The sequence below is a fragment of the Histomonas meleagridis genome, assembly GCF_020186115.1.
Source record: "Histomonas meleagridis strain 2922-C6/04-10x chromosome Unknown contig_53, whole genome shotgun sequence".
Classification (NCBI taxonomy): Eukaryota; Parabasalia; order Tritrichomonadida; family Dientamoebidae; genus Histomonas; species Histomonas meleagridis.
In genome coordinates this window covers 296,448-312,376 of record NW_027150896.1, presented here as the reverse complement: position 1 = coordinate 312,376, position 15,929 = coordinate 296,448, and the positions used below count along the sequence as shown (strand labels likewise).

Sequence of the window (15,929 nt, the reverse complement as noted above, 5' to 3'; positions counted from 1 at the left end):
AATGATAATACGATTGTTATTATTATTGTTTGTGTTGTTGTTTTCATTTTAATTGTTGTTATTGTATTACTTATTATATTATTAATTCGATTTCTAAATAAAGAACAAAAAAGTAACGAATTATGTGATATAAATGAAGAAGAAAAAGAAACACAAGCAACATATTCATCAGAACTCCAAATGAAAAATATCGAAGATGATCCTTTTGCAAAAGATTTTAAAGAAGATAACATTATTGAACAAATTTAATTTGATCGCCTTTAATAAAAATTTTAGTTTAGTAAATTTTATTTTTTCTTGTTATCGCAATGATGGATGTACAGATATATTTAAGAAATTATAGATATGAGACATTTCAGATATTTTAATGCTTATTTGAATTTGATTGAGTGTTATATTTCTTTCATATGGGATCGGATGATATTTTACAATATTTTTTTTAATTGATAATTAAAATAAATGATATATTTATCATTTTCATATTGGTGGTATATTTTGTTACTTAATAAAGAAACACAAAGAATTAATGACCTTGTTGGGGGCACCCCACACTAGTTAACCGATCTGTTAACGGCCACCTTTATGAAAAGGCGGTAAAAAGTTGCATGAAAACAAGCTCAACTTTATCCCAATTCATTTCTTCTGGAGATACTTTTTCGATGTCTGACACTGAAATATCCAAGCTCCAAGATGAGATTTTGAAAGAATCCGAAAATATTGAATATTTTATTAGAAATTCAAATCAAGCAGAAGATTCAGCTTCTTTAACTTTCCTGAAATCATTGTTCGATCTGTTTAAATCAGAGCTTTCAATTAATATAACATTAAGAAAATCATTACTTCAATCCAGACAAAAATCAGAACAACTTACCAATTTTTTCCAAAAATTACATCAAGCTGGTTACGCAAATATAAACACTTTAAATTCTGTTTTTACACTTATCATAGATCAGAATGAAACGAACAAAAAAATTGCTGATCAATGTCAACTACAACAACACAAATTGAAAAAAGCAAATGCACAAATTAAATCTACACAACAAGAAAATCAAGACCTTACAAATCATATAGATTCGATACATACCAAATTTTCAAATCAAGAATCACAAATCAATGAAATTTCTCAAAAGAATATCATGCTAGAAAAACTTGTTAAGTCACAAGAGAAAAAAATCAACGAGCTTTCTACCCAAAATCATAATTATAAACAATCACTTCATGAAAAAGAAAACGAATTACAAAATTTGAATGAAGAAACATCGCAAACAAACAATTTACGAAATCGTCTTCTAAAGCAAATCGCAAAACTTCAAAAAGAATTTGAAGATTTTAAGTCCAAAAAACAAATTGAACTACAAAATGCGAAACAAAATATTTTGCAATATCAAAAAGATATAAATATTCTTCAAAACGAGAAAGATAAAACGCAGAGTTTATATGACTCCGAAATACTTGAAATAAACAAAACCATCGAAATGAAAGAAAATGTTATTAAAGAGAGTAACAAAGAAATCGAACAACTAAAAATACAAATTGTTTCTTATCAAGAAAAAGAAAATGAATTAAATAAAGCATTGGCATCATATAAGAAGAAGACGAAGAAAATATTTAAACAAATGATCGAATTACAGAAACAAATTGATGAAGTTACAGCAAATCATCAAAACGAAGTGGCGCAAATTAAAAAAGAATTTAAAATAAACAAAATAAAATTATGTGAAAAAATACAAAATTCTTTTAGAGCGAAGTTAAATGAAAAAGAAAATATCGAAAAACAACATTTAATAACAATTAAAGAGTTGCAAAGTCAAAACGAGAATTTAAAGGATTTAAATAGAAAATTACAAAATAACTTGGAAAAAGAAGAAGAAGATAACGCAAGATTAGAAAAAGAGCTTCAAATAAATAGGCACAAATTGTATTTAAGCGATAGATAAAATGTGTACTTATATAGAATTAATTGTTTGTAAATATTAATTTCTGTTAATTTATTTTACTTTAGAATCATCATTTTAAATAAGAGAATTCCCCTGTTGTTGTAACAATGTAAAGGATATTCTCTGTTCACATGCTGAAGAAGATCCATTTGCCAACGATTAAGAAGATTTTATAAATTTATAAATTGAAAACTAGATGACCACATAGATAGGACTGTTAATAAATACATGTTTTATATAAAAATATAATACTTAGTATTATTTAGTTTAATTTTTTGAGTTTTTTTGATAAAATTCTTTGAATTTATTTAGATTTGAAAATATTTATGGAGGTAATCAAGAAATCATTCGAATAAATACAGTGCAATAACTTATAAAGGAAATATATAACAAAACAAATATAATATATACATATTATGAGAATTCTATTTTTTATGCAAAGGAGGAATACACACCATATTAAGGAAGACGTTAAGTCTCTTCTTGCATGTAATAAACAAATCAGTTTAACAATAATGATTGTGAGAAAAAATATTCTTTTTCATGTATATTAATAAGGCATTTACTCTGCATTGAACTTAGCAACTGCTTTACCACCTTCGGATACGGCATGCTTAGCAAGATCTCCTGGAAGAACAAGACGAACTGCTGTTTGGATTTCGCGGGATCCTAATGTATTACGATCGTTCATATCAACAAGTCTAGCACCTTCACGTGCAATACGTTCAAATATGTCAGTAACAAAGTTGTTCATAACCAGCATTGCCTTGTTGGAAATACCAATATCTGGGTGAACTTGTTTAAGAACTTTGAAAATGTAAGATGAGAAAGATTCGTTCCTCTTCTTATGACGTTGTTTCTTTTCCTTTTCAGTTTCTGCTGGAGCTTCTCCCTCTACAGCTGGCTTCTTTTCTGTTGGTGTTTTTGAAGCTGGTTTCTTGGTTGACATATGAAAAAATGATTTACTTTTTTCCCGCGATTATTTGCGCGCTCTTTTGATGATGTCATTTTAATCCCAAAATATTTGAATGTAATTTTGAATAGAGACCGCGGGGTTTAACGAGCAAGAAACAACTAAAGATTACTTCATTATTTTAAATGCCAGCCAAGAAAGGTGTTAAGAAAACAGCTACAAAGACAGCAGTTGATGGAGAACGCGCTCATCCAAAGACAAGATCAAGTCGTGCAGGACTTCAATTTCCAGTTGGTCGTTTGCATCGTTTCCTTCGTGAAGGTCGTTATGGAGATCGTGTTGGTGCAGGTGCTCCAGTATTTATGGCAGCAGTTCTTGAATATCTTACAGTTGAAGTTTTGGAACTTGCGGGAAATGCAGCTCGTGATAACAAGAAGACAAGAATTTCACCGCGTCATATCATGCTTGCAATTCGTAATGATGAAGAATTGAACCAACTTCTTTCCAACATTACAATTGCATCTGCAGGTGTTGTTCCACACATTCATAAAGTTCTTCTCGGGCAAACAAAGAAGAAGGAAGAATAAGCTTTCACATGTTCATATCAAATTTCACACGATTACATAAAAAGAACTTTACACAAAAGATTTTTTCCCGTATTCCTAAATTTCTGAAGTAGAATATTTGTTGTAAGAGAAAAAATGTGAAACAATAACAGAAGAAATATTGTAAAGTTGTTACTAAAGGAAAATTCTTTAATATGAATAAATATTATAATTCACAACATTTAAAAATATATTTTGTTAACAGGATTTTTATTTTATTATATTTTTATTTTGCACATTTATCTTCCAATAATTTCTTTTCGTATTTCAAAGTCACCAAATTCGATTGCAGTGCACTAATTTCATTATTTTTATTCATTAATTCTTTTCTACTTTCCAACAAATTATTTCTTGTTTCTTCTAATTTTTGTTTCAACAATTTATTAATTTCGTCGAATTGTTTTTTATTATTTTCGTTACATTTAATTTGATTTTCTAATTCATTTTCAATTTTTTGAAGTTTTTTATTCTTTTTCTTTAATTCTTTATTCATTTTATTTTTAATAATTTTTTCTTCTTCGAATTTTATCATCAAATTCTTATGTATTTCCGCCAAATTATTATTTCGATTTATAAGTGTTTTATTTTCATTTTCTAATTCTTTATTAATTTGAACATTTTCAATTTCAACATTTGAATTTGTATTTTCGTTTTCATTTTTATCTTTAATTTCATTTTGTAATGAATTAATTTCATTATTTAATATTTGTTTTTCTTGTATCAAATTTTTTATTTGTTCTTTTTGATTATTATATTTCATTTTCATTTTCTCATTAATATTTTGAAGATTTTTTATTTGTTTTGAGTCAATTTCTTTTTTCTTTTTATTGTTCTCATTTAATTGCATAAATTGAGCTTTAAGAATATTATATTTCATCGAAATTTCTTTTAATTGTTGAAAGATTTGAACTTTTTTGTTTTTAATATTTTTCATTTTGATTTGATTTTTTAATTCGTTATCATTTAATTGTTTTATCTCAACTTTTAATTCGTTTATTGTTTTGTTATATTCCATTTCTTTGTTCTCATTAATTGTTTTTAACATTAAATTCGAAACAAATGAAAATTTTATAATTTCAAATAATTCGTTCGAAGTAAATTTCGTTATATTTCGAAGTGTTTCTGTAATATTTAAATTTGTTTTTGTTGATATTAATTCATTAAATATATATTGTTGTGATTTATCAATGTTTTCTTTGATATAATTATTTAAATTGTTAATGTTTAATGATGTAATTAATTGTAAATTTTGAGATTTAATATAATTATTTAAATGTTCATTTTCTTTAATAAGTTCAAATTTTTCATTTGTTTCATGTTCATTTTCATAGTTGGAAAGTTCTTTTATAAAATCAATGATAGAATTAACGTTGTTCTCATCGAGTAAAGTGATGAAAAATTGTGAATTGTCATTGTATTTGGTTTTAATGAATGATTTCAAATTGTTGAAAAGATGAGCTCGTTGCTCTTCATACGTGGAGATTTTGTCTTTGGCAAGGTTAAGTTGAAGTTGGAGATTGTCTTCTTGTGTTTTGAATTTGATTATTTGATCATTAATAATCGTATCATATTTATGGCTAAGGGACAAAAGTGAATTCGCTTGCTTGATAAGAATGTTTCTGTCGGAGTTAAGACGTGATATTTCGTCATGCTGTCGAGATATTTGATCTTGTAGAAGATCAATGGTAGAATGCAGTACTGTGATGGTATGATCATCATGGGAGCTGCTCAGGAAATGGGAGTCATTAGTTTGTAGTTGAAGTTGTTGATTTTCGATTTGTAATTTTTCATTTTCAATGTGAAGTGTTAGGTTATCTTGCTCAACTTGCTTAAGCTTGGAATTTTCTTGCTTGAGGAGTTTGAGTTTATTCTTGTATTGCTTTAGTTTGGAATAATCTGAGCTCGCTTTATCAGATTTTACTGATTTATTGTTGTTACTTTTTTGACGAGAAAAAATGGCATTGTCAAGAGAGTGTCTTTGTTGCGATAATTCTTGCTTTGATATGGTTTTTTGATATTCATACAATTGTTTTTTCAATTCTGAATTTTCAGCTATTAAGTTCTGCAACTTGCTTGAATTGTCTTCATTTTGAGATTTAGCATTAATGTGTTTATTAAGAAAAATAAGTGATTTTTTGATAACTTCAAAACATTTAAATCCGAAATATTGTAAGTCTTTGTTTTTGTATTCAGATTCGAGTGATAGTAAATCTTCTTTAATTGATTGGTCAGTAGTTGAATTCCCGAGTAAAATAATCTGATTGATGATGGTGGAAATTATATGACTTTGATCATAATTTTCTGAAAGCAATGCACCATTTATTGCTTGTGAAAGAACATGTTCGCCAATTTGTTCCATTGTGAGTGAGTTATCCATGTTTTAAATTTCCAACCAATAAGGATTTTTAAACGGTCATTTTAGTATGGGGAAATAAAATTTTGGACATGAAACCACGCACAACCCCCTTTTGCTATATTCATTTCTCTAGAAGCTAAAATGATTCACATGTATCCAGCCAAACATCAAAGACAATTTCAAGCTCTTTTGTTATGTCTCAACACCATTTCCAAATGGTTCAATTCAAACAAAAATTTTTGTTCGATTGCATTTCGTTGGTAGATGTACACTTTCGTGTGAAATAACTTGAGCTGATTCAACAATTAATATGGAAAAACTTATGAAGCAATTTTGAATCTTCTGTTTAAATAGTATTTGATAAGTTTTTATATTTAAAATATTTCCTAAATTCGAAATTCCGATATCGTTCATCGGTTAGGATATGTGGTTTTCATCCACGGGAGCGGGGTTCGACTCCCCGTATCGGAAGAATTTTTTTGATTTATTTTTTAATATCAAAGCGGGCAGAAAAACATTTAAATACTTATCTTTATTACTGCATTTAACTTCATAATATATCGAAATATTAAATTTTTTGTTGTGACAAATGATTAAACAAAAAAAAATATATTTCAATACTTCTATTTATTAATTTATATTTTACATTTCATGTTCATAATAATACTGGTGGTGTCGATGCTCCATATAATTTGTTTTCAACGTCCATGTTTTGAATATTTTTATGGAAAACTTGCGTTTGTAATTCAATAAATACTTTGTACGTCACAAATGAGTCTGAGCCTGCTTGATGTTCTTTGCCAACACGTTCAACTGAATATTGATCCGCAATGCCTTGTAAACCATTCGCAATATTAGGAAAACATGACGTATAATATTTAATATCATAAAAATGTGGAAAGTAAATGTGAAGCATTTTGAAAAAACTTTGGTTGTCGCTCGGGAGTGGTGAACTTGTAAGTGCTTTAAGAAGATATCCAAAATCTGAAATACTATGAAATGTAATCCACGTGATTTCATTGTTCATAACAAGACCACTCGTAAGAACAAAACGTCCAAAATCATAAACATCAATACCTTCTTCATTAAATTTGGAAAAATCAATACCTGATTGTTGTAATAATGTAATGGCACGTCCAAAATGTGGATCTTTTTCAATATTAAATTTAAAGTTAAATTGCCACGTACAAACTGGACTTGGAACTTCTCCTTTAGAATTACCTAACGTGATCCCAATTTGAATGATTTTTAAGATATCAACATTACATCGCATTGATTGATACTCAAGTTCTTCGGTAGATTTAAAACAACCTGATGGTTTAGCTACAACACCTGGAAATTCGGTATCCATCCCAATAAATGGATAATCTTGAATTAAATCACTGATAATTTTCATTTCTTCTTCTAAATTATTTGCCCATACTTCTCGAATCATTTTTTTGTGTAAATAAAAGTGGAGGACGTTAAAATTCAACTCAAAGCAGTTCTTTTGTTTACCCCCGATAAATTCTTAAAAGAATACTATTAATTATCTAAGAAAAATTTTATTTGTTAATTTAAAGATAATTTTTTCAGATTTACTCAGCAAATTTATAAAATTAGTTCATATATTTATTATCTTAAAATTATTAATTAATTATCAGCTGCCAATTTTTATTAATATGAAAGCAAATAAAAAATAAATTTAAATGTAATGTTGACATTTCGAAATGATGAATATTTAGACAATTATATTTTAGAAAATAATTTTGATTATGTAGGATAATAATTAATTTTAGATAATGAAAGGGTGATTGGTCTAGTGGAATGATTCTCGCTTTGGGTGCGAGAGGTCTCGGGTTCGATTCCCGAATCGCCCCTAAATTTTTGTTTTTTTCACCTTCACCCAAAGGAAGTTCAAATGGACATTCGAAACAATGAAAGAACAAAAATCGTAAAAAGATCAAAAACTTATTCCAATGTATTAAACTACACAGTGTTGCTACCAATAGCTCTAGCAGATCAAAAAGATTCTTTAGAATCTCTTAAGAGAATTTATCATTATTTACAAACATCTCAGGAATCCGAATTTAACCAATTTTGTTTTCATTTTCCATATATGGATTTTTTCCAATATTCCATTTCTCACATAAATTCAGAATTGGGTCAAATTGCTTTTGGGTGTTTTTCATGTGCACTTTACTCCAGTGTTAAAAAGCCCAATTTTTCCACTCCGGAGAACATCCAGTTTTTTATTTCTTTGTTTCAAAGCAATAATTCTTCGTTGATATCGTCTTCTCTTTCTGTATTATACAATATTTGTGCTATCAATGAAGGAAGCCGCAAAAGAAATCCCATTTATTATCTTATTGACAATGGAATAATATCAATTCTCAAAACTCTTCCACAATCTGTTCAAATGATACAATTCATTGAACTCTTAAGCACCATCCAAAGTCCACAAACAAAAAACGTTTTTTGGTATTTTAAAGTTTGTTACGTGGGAGAATAGTCTAGACAAATCATTTAAAAAAAAAATACATTCGAAAAAATATTTTTAGATGATATCATCTATATCTTTTGACTTTTGGATGAAGTCATGAATTAATTTAATTATTTGTGCCTGAGCATTCTTAAATGCAATTATGAGTGCTGTTTCAAATATTTTAAATTATTTCCATATAATATTTTAAAATATCAAATTATCAAGACAAATATTAAATATAAAATATATAAATTTTTAGCATTAATATTGATTCCTTCTTGTTCAAGAAGAAATTTAACTAATTCTGTATGACCTTTTTCACTTGCATACATAAGTGCTGTCCAAAACAATTCAAATATTTCCCATTTATTTCTTTGAAACAAGAAATTATTCAAATAGATTTGAAATAAAACAATTAAATATTTTTGGCATTTATATCAATTTTTCCTTGTGTAAGAAGTAATTTTGATATTTCTATGTTCCCTTTTTTAGCTGCTTCAATGAGTAAAGTATTAAATATTTTAAATAGTTTCCAAATATCATTTTGAAATATAAAATTAATAAAATATATTTTGAATAAGATAAATACATATTTTTTGTATTAACATCAATTTCATTTTGCCCAAGAAGTAATTTAACTATTTCTATGTGACCATTTTCAACTGCTGACTTAAGTGCGGTATTAAATTAATTGAATAATTTTTGAATATTATTATAAAATATTAATATCATGAGCATTAATATCAATTCCCTTTTGTTTAAGAAGTAATTCCACTATTTCTATATATCCATTTTCTGATGCCTTTATAAGTGCTGTTTTAAATATTTTTAGCATTTTCCAAATATTATTTTAATATAATAAATTATTAATATAGACATAATTTCTTAAAAACAAATATCTTTTTCATTAATATTTGTTCCTTCTTGCTCAAGAATATATTTCACAAGTTCGATATTTCCTGATTCAGATGAAAAAACCAAAACTTTATTTGAAATTTGATAATTTTGAAGAAAATATTTGACAAGATATAAATTACCAATTTTTGCTGCTATATTAATAAGATATTCATTCCTTCTTTCTCTAAAAATAATAAAATTTCAAAATTCCCACTCATAATACAAAAGTATACAAAATTAGTAATGCTCTTTTGCCTTTTTTCAGATTCTGTTAATGTTTCAGTGCCACAATCTATAAAGAAAAGTGGATTAATATCTTCTGATCTTGGAGGTGACTTTTGACTATGTTTATATATATTTTGATATTTATTTTCATAAAGATAATAAAAAATATCATTTCGATGAAATTCAATTGCTGTTTCATATGCATCTACAAATGATGAATGATTTTGTTCGCATAAATGAATAATTTCAAGATTTCCACTTGCAACAGCATATTTGCCTGTGTTTTTTACATTTGCACCATTCGTAAGTAAATATTTAAAACATTTAACTGATCCAAAAAATGCTGCATAATCAATTAATGAAACATTTTCTTTATTAATGAATGAACATCTTTCATAAAATGATGGTTCAATTGTTTGGTTATAATCAAAGTTTGTTTGTGATGATATTTCTTGAAGTTTTTCTATTTCATCATTTCGAATTATTTTTGCAATTTTATTTGGATTTACTCCTTCTTCAATTAATTTTTTATGAAGTTCCCAATTATTCTTTGATAATTCTAAATAATTTTCTCTGAATTTTTTTTCAATGTTATTTTCAAATGCATTATATTTAATCTTTTTATTTTCTTTTGTTTGATAATGTATAAAATAATTAGATTGAATACTATTAACAATATCTTCGCTTATCAGTTTTAATTTAATCATTTTGTCAATAAAATAATATGACTCCTGTGATCCAATTTGTAATTTATTAATAAAAATTTCAACTATCTTTAACGTAATTTTATTATTACTATTTATTTCTTCTTCTTTGATTTGAATTGTTTTTAAATAATTTAAATAAAGATAAACATCTTTCTTTTGTGAATAAAACGCATAATAAATTAAATTAGCAATGATAAAATTAATAGAATTTGGAAAATTTAAATCCAATAGTTTTAATGTTTGTCTAACTGATGTATCAAAATTTTCATTTGTTAAATCGAAAATAATTTTTTTTAGTTTGATCAAATTTATAATATCATCATTTATTTGTTTATTCTCTATACATTGATTCTTGGCAACATGTTTTAATTCCATATTTTCAAAAGATTGATAGACAAATGTTAAATAATAATATGAAAAATAACCAAAAAAACAGATGATAAAAATTATTATAATAAAAAATAATGTATTTTTTCAAATAACGAAAGGGTGATTGGTCTAGTGGAATGATTCTCGCTTTGGGTGCGAGAGGTCTCGGGTTCGATTCCCGAATCGCCCCTAAATTTTTGTTTTTTTCACCTTCACCCAAAGGAAGTTTAAATGGACATTCGAAACAATGAAAGAACAAAAATCGTAAAAAGATCAAAAACTTATTCCAATGTATTATTTTGTTTTTTTTCTTTAGTCAAATTTTTTTCGAACTGATTTTAAAAATAATCAATCTCAAAAAGAAATTTACATCAATATCTTCTAAAAATTGTTCAATCATCTAAAATTCCCGAAAATGTAACATAAAATAATAATTTTTCACGCAATCTAGCAACATATAAATAGAGTTGGTCCCATTAAAACCGTAGGGGTGCTTAGCCAGGCCCCAAAATAGTTAAACATCTAATACATCACTTATGCATCTTTGTATAATCATCAAAAAATAATTGAATTAATTAAAAAGAAATGAAGTTATAGCTTAAATAAGTCATTTTCAATAATTTGTATTAATATCACATAAAAATAATTTAATATTAAAGTTTTCTGATTAAATAAAAGAACAAACTTCACATTTTGTTTCAAAAATAATCTAAACATTTTTTAGCTATATCATCGAAGAAATTTTACAATTTTCATAATTTAAAATTCCAAAAAATTTAAAAATAAAACAAATGCAATAATATATTTTAATAATTTTAACTTTGTTCAATCCATTCTATTATTTTTAAAGCCATTTCTTGTATTTTATCATTTTCACTTAAACATAAATCATTAAAAATTTGAATTTTTTCTGTGAACAAATTCAGCAAAATTGTGTTTTTCTCATTCATTACCAAAATCGAAATCAATTTACTTAAACAAAGTAATTCTAATCCATCACGTTCTAAAGCATCTATTAGCACGCCGACTATACCATAACACACATCTTTACCATCCTCAAACTTAAAATAATGAACCAAACCCTCAATGATAAAATTTTGTACTTTAAACGACGATTTTTCGTATATCGATTTCTTTTCATTCGGAGCAAAGAAAGTAAAAACAAATTTTTCGGATAAAAATGGTGCCCAATTTTCATTATTAAATAAAAATAATGACATTGCGACGCCAACCAATTTATCTCTTTTAGTGTTACGTTTTGGTTTAGAAGCAAAAATGATTTCAAGAATTGTTGATCCATATTCATAAGGAAGTCCATCAAAACAATTTAATGCTCGAAAGAATTTAATATAAAATCTGTTTTTTTTAACGTAAAAATAACGTATAATATTATTCGTAAAAATTGGCCAAAATATTTCTTTGATTTCTTTCACATTCGTGACGCATGTTTTGAAGATGTTATAAACAGCAATCATTGCGTGATAAAGAAATTCAACATCATCAGAATTCAAATAATTAATGATGAGTAAACATAAATCGGGTATAAATGGACTTTGGATGGTGCTTAAGAGTTCAATGAATTGTATCATTTGAACAGATTGTGGAAGAGTTTTGAGAATTGATATTATTCCATTGTCAATAAGATAATAAATGGGATTTCTTTTGCGGCTTCCTTCATTGATAGCACAAATATTGTATAATACAGAAAGAGAAGACGATATCAACGAAGAATTATTGCTTTGAAACAAAGAAATAAAAAACTGGATGTTCTCCGGAGTGGAAAAATTGGGCTTTTTAACACTGGAGTAAAGTGCACATGAAAAACACCCAAAAGCAATTTGACCCAATTCTGAATTTATGTGAGAAATGAAAAAAAAAAAAAAATCCATATATGGAAAATGAAAACAAAATTGGTTAAATTCGGATTCCTGAGATGTTTGTAAATATGATAAATTCTCTTAAGAGATTCTAAAGAATCTTTTTGATCTGCTAGAGCTATTGGTAGCAACACTGTGTAGTTTAATACATTGGAATAAGTTTTTGATCTTTTTTACGATTTTTTGTTCTTTCATTGTTTCGAATGTCCATTTGAACTTCCTTTGGCTGAAGGTGAAAAAAAACAAAAATTTAGGGGCGATTCGGGAATCGAACCCGAGACCTCTCGCACCCAAAGCGAGAATCATTCCCCTAGACCAATCACCCTTTCATTATCTAAAATTAATTATTATCCTACATAATCAAAAATTATGTTCTAAAATATAATTGTCTAAATATTCATCATTTCGAAATGTCAACATTACATTTAAATTTATTTTTTATTTGCTTTCATATTAATAAAAATTGGCAGCTGATAATTAATTAATAATTTTAAGATAATAAATATATGAACTAATTTTATAAATTTGCTGAGTAAATCTGAAAAAATTATCTTTAAATTAACAAATAAAATTTTTCTTAGATAATTAATAGTATTCTTTTAAGAATTTATCGGGGTAAACAAAAGAACTGCTTTGAGTTGAATTTTAACGTCCTCCACTTTTATTTACACAAAAAAATGATTCGAGAAGTATGGGCAAATAATTTAGAAGAAGAAATGAAAATTATCAGTGATTTAATTCAAGATTATCCATTTATTGGGATGGATACCGAATTTCCAGGTGTTGTAGCTAAACCATCAGGTTGTTTTAAATTCACCGAAGAACTTGAGTATCAATCAATGCGATGTAATGTTGATATCTTAAAAAATCATTCAAATTGGGATCACGTTAGGTAATTCTAAAGGAGAAGTTCCAAGTCCAGTTTGTACGTGGCAATTTAACTTTAAATTTAATATTGAAAAAGATCCACATTTTGGACGTGCCATTACATTATTACAACAATCAGGTATTGATTTTTCCAAATTTAATGAAGAAGGTATTGATGTTTATGATTTTGGACGTTTTGTTCTTACGAGTGGTCTTGTTATGAACAATGAAATCACGTGGATTACATTTCATAGTATTTCAGATTTTGGATATCTTCTTAAAGCACTTACAAGTTCACCACTCCCGAGCGACAACTCAAAGTTTTTTCAAAATGCTTCACATTTACTTTCCACATTTTTATGATATTAAATATTATACGTCATGTTTTCCTAATATTGCGAATGGTTTACAAGGCATTGCGGATCAATATTCAGTTGAACGTGTTGGCAAAGAACATCAAGCAGGCTCAGACTCATTTGTGACGTACAAAGTATTTATTGAATTACAAACGCAAGTTTTCCATAAAAATATTCAAAACATGGACGTTGAAAACAAATTATATGGAGCATCGACACCACCAGTATTATTATGAACATGAAATGTAAAATATAAATTAATAAATAGAAGTATTGAAATATATTTTTTTTTTTGTTTAATCATTTGTCACAACAAAAAATTTAATATTTCGATATATTATGAAGTTAAATGCAGTAATAAAGATAAGTATTTAAATGTTTTTCTGCCCACTTCATTCTATTATTTCTTTGAATTTTCTTTGAAAAGTTTTCAATATGTTGATATCACAAAATTATTATCTTTCCAAATGAGTCAAAAACAAGATGAGAAACCTGGAAATGAAACGCAATCAGAAGAAAAATATTATTATAAGATTGGTGTTTTTGGCGGAGGTGGCTCTGATAAGACTGAAATCACAAAAGCATATATTATAGAACAATATGAACCACTTTATATGCTGACAATAGAAGATGAATTCACAAAAACTATCAAAGTTGATGGGAAATCAGTCACTATTGAAATATTGGATACAGCTGGACAAGATGGTTTTATGGAATCAAGGAATAGGGAAATGAAAATTGTTAATGGATTTATTTTTGTTTATTCAATTTTAGATCCAACCTCTGTTGAAAGTGTAAAAGATTTATATAAAACTGCACTTCAAGCTAAAGGAGTTGTCACGATTCCATGCATTATTGCAGCAAACAATTGTGAACGACGAACTCCCGATTCAGTTCCGATTGAAGTTGGTCAAGCACTTGGTAAAGAACTTGGATGTCCAGTGTTAGAAGTATCATATCGAGAATATAAGAACATTAAAGAACTCTTTGAAGGAATTGCACATATTTTATTACAAAAGGATCAAAAGGAAACGAAAAAGAAAACGAAAAAATCCAAATGTGAAACATATTAAATAAATGAAATTTACTTTAACAAAGATATAAAATCTATTACATATTTCTAGCATTTACTTGCTTTGTTTATTTAGCATAAACCAGTTCTAAACTCATAATTTCCAGATGCAGTAACATATTTCATCCCTTTGAAAGATTTATAGTTTTCTCCTTCAACATCTAATCTTTCAACAGCAAAACCGGATGGTGCAACACCAACCGTAGAGAACTTAGCAGAAACAATGGGGAACCTTCCGCCCAACTCAAAGCCAGGAGGCGTTGACGCACTTCCCTTAAGTGTGATCGGGTCTTTACCGGAGAAGATTCCGATCGTCCATGTCGCCTCCCTCGTAGCGGAGTCATATGTTGCTCTTCCGGTCTGAGGGGCGAAGGAAGGCATTGTAACGCCGTCAGGAAGATCAAAACTTACCGATAGATTATTAATAAATTTCGGAAGATTTGGATCGGGCTTAAGAATTATCTCAAATGAAACACTACTGCGATCCCAAGTGAACTTTGGTATGATCCAAACAGGTAAATTAACTTGGGCGGCCGTGACTCGATATCTCATGAGAGTAAATTGGCCATTTGGTGGAATGAATGTGATTGTTTTGCCTGTGTAAGTGTTGTCGACACAACGGTGGTAGGATGCGTCTTCATAATGAGTTGTTGGCTTTAATACAAGTTTGCATGTTGGCGTTCCAGAAAGTCTACTTGTGGCTTCAATACTCCCACGGATATGACAGAAGTCCATACGTCCATGTTCAGAGACAGAAACGTCGATAGTTTCGATGACATCAAGTAAGATTTCATTTGGTGTTCGTTTAAAGCCACATGAACGCCATGGCTTTTCGAGATCAAGCTGTAGCCTTTCTCCTTTGGAATAATCTGATGTTTGGCGGTTCAATAAAGTATTAACTAAATTGCATTCATCGAAAAGTGGATAACCAAAATCAACAGCATAGTCAAGGATTCTGTAAACTACGTGGTATTCATCTTTGATGGAAAATTCTGAAACGCCATTCTTTAGTTGGGTTTGAAGAAGTCTTCCAATGTATTGAAGGACAGAAACGCCAAATAAAGCAAATTCATCTCCTTCACATACCCCAACAATCCATATATCTTCTCTAGGGAGAAGTAATATTGATAAGTCATCATTTTGGATGATTCCTGGAGTAACCTTTGTATGATCTTTAATTGCAATTAGGGCAGAATCTATGTCACTTCTTTTTATTTTTTCGCGATATTGCTTTTCGATTAGAATGACTCCTTCGTTGTTGACCAGGAATACAGCTGATATCAT

The 15,929-nt window shown here is 27.8% G+C and overlaps 5 protein-coding genes across 5 annotated transcripts; 2 read left to right on the top strand and 3 right to left on the bottom strand.

Annotated features, from left to right (window-relative positions):
* Positions 1-2,499: 2,499 nt before the first annotated feature.
* Positions 2,500-2,886, bottom strand: GO595_007466 (Histone H2B; the record flags this gene model as incomplete). The annotated part of the gene is made up of 1 exon (XM_067920933.1): positions 2,500-2,886. One exon carries the CDS (start codon positions 2,884-2,886, stop codon positions 2,500-2,502), a length of 387 nt encoding a protein of 128 aa, XP_067772376.1.
* A 149-nt stretch (positions 2,887-3,035) lies between these two features.
* GO595_007465 (Histone H2A) lies at positions 3,036-3,437 on the top strand (the record flags this gene model as incomplete). The annotated part of the gene is made up of 1 exon (XM_067920932.1): positions 3,036-3,437. One exon carries the CDS (start codon positions 3,036-3,038, stop codon positions 3,435-3,437), a length of 402 nt encoding a protein of 133 aa, XP_067772375.1.
* Positions 3,438-6,466: 3,029 nt separating this feature from the next.
* Positions 6,467-7,162, bottom strand: GO595_007464 (CCR4-NOT transcription complex subunit 7; the record flags this gene model as incomplete). The annotated part of the gene is made up of 1 exon (XM_067920931.1): positions 6,467-7,162. One exon carries the CDS (start codon positions 7,160-7,162, stop codon positions 6,467-6,469), a length of 696 nt encoding a protein of 231 aa, XP_067772374.1.
* Positions 7,163-14,040: 6,878 nt separating this feature from the next.
* On the top strand, positions 14,041-14,646 carry GO595_007463 (ras-related protein Rap-1A-like; the record flags this gene model as incomplete). The annotated part of the gene is made up of 1 exon (XM_067920930.1): positions 14,041-14,646. One exon carries the CDS (start codon positions 14,041-14,043, stop codon positions 14,644-14,646), a length of 606 nt encoding a protein of 201 aa, XP_067772373.1.
* A 71-nt stretch (positions 14,647-14,717) lies between these two features.
* GO595_007462 (Adaptor complexes medium subunit family protein) lies at positions 14,718-15,929 on the bottom strand (the record flags this gene model as incomplete). Its single annotated transcript, XM_067920929.1, has 1 exon — positions 14,718-15,929. One exon carries the CDS (start codon positions 15,927-15,929, stop codon positions 14,718-14,720), a length of 1,212 nt encoding a protein of 403 aa, XP_067772372.1.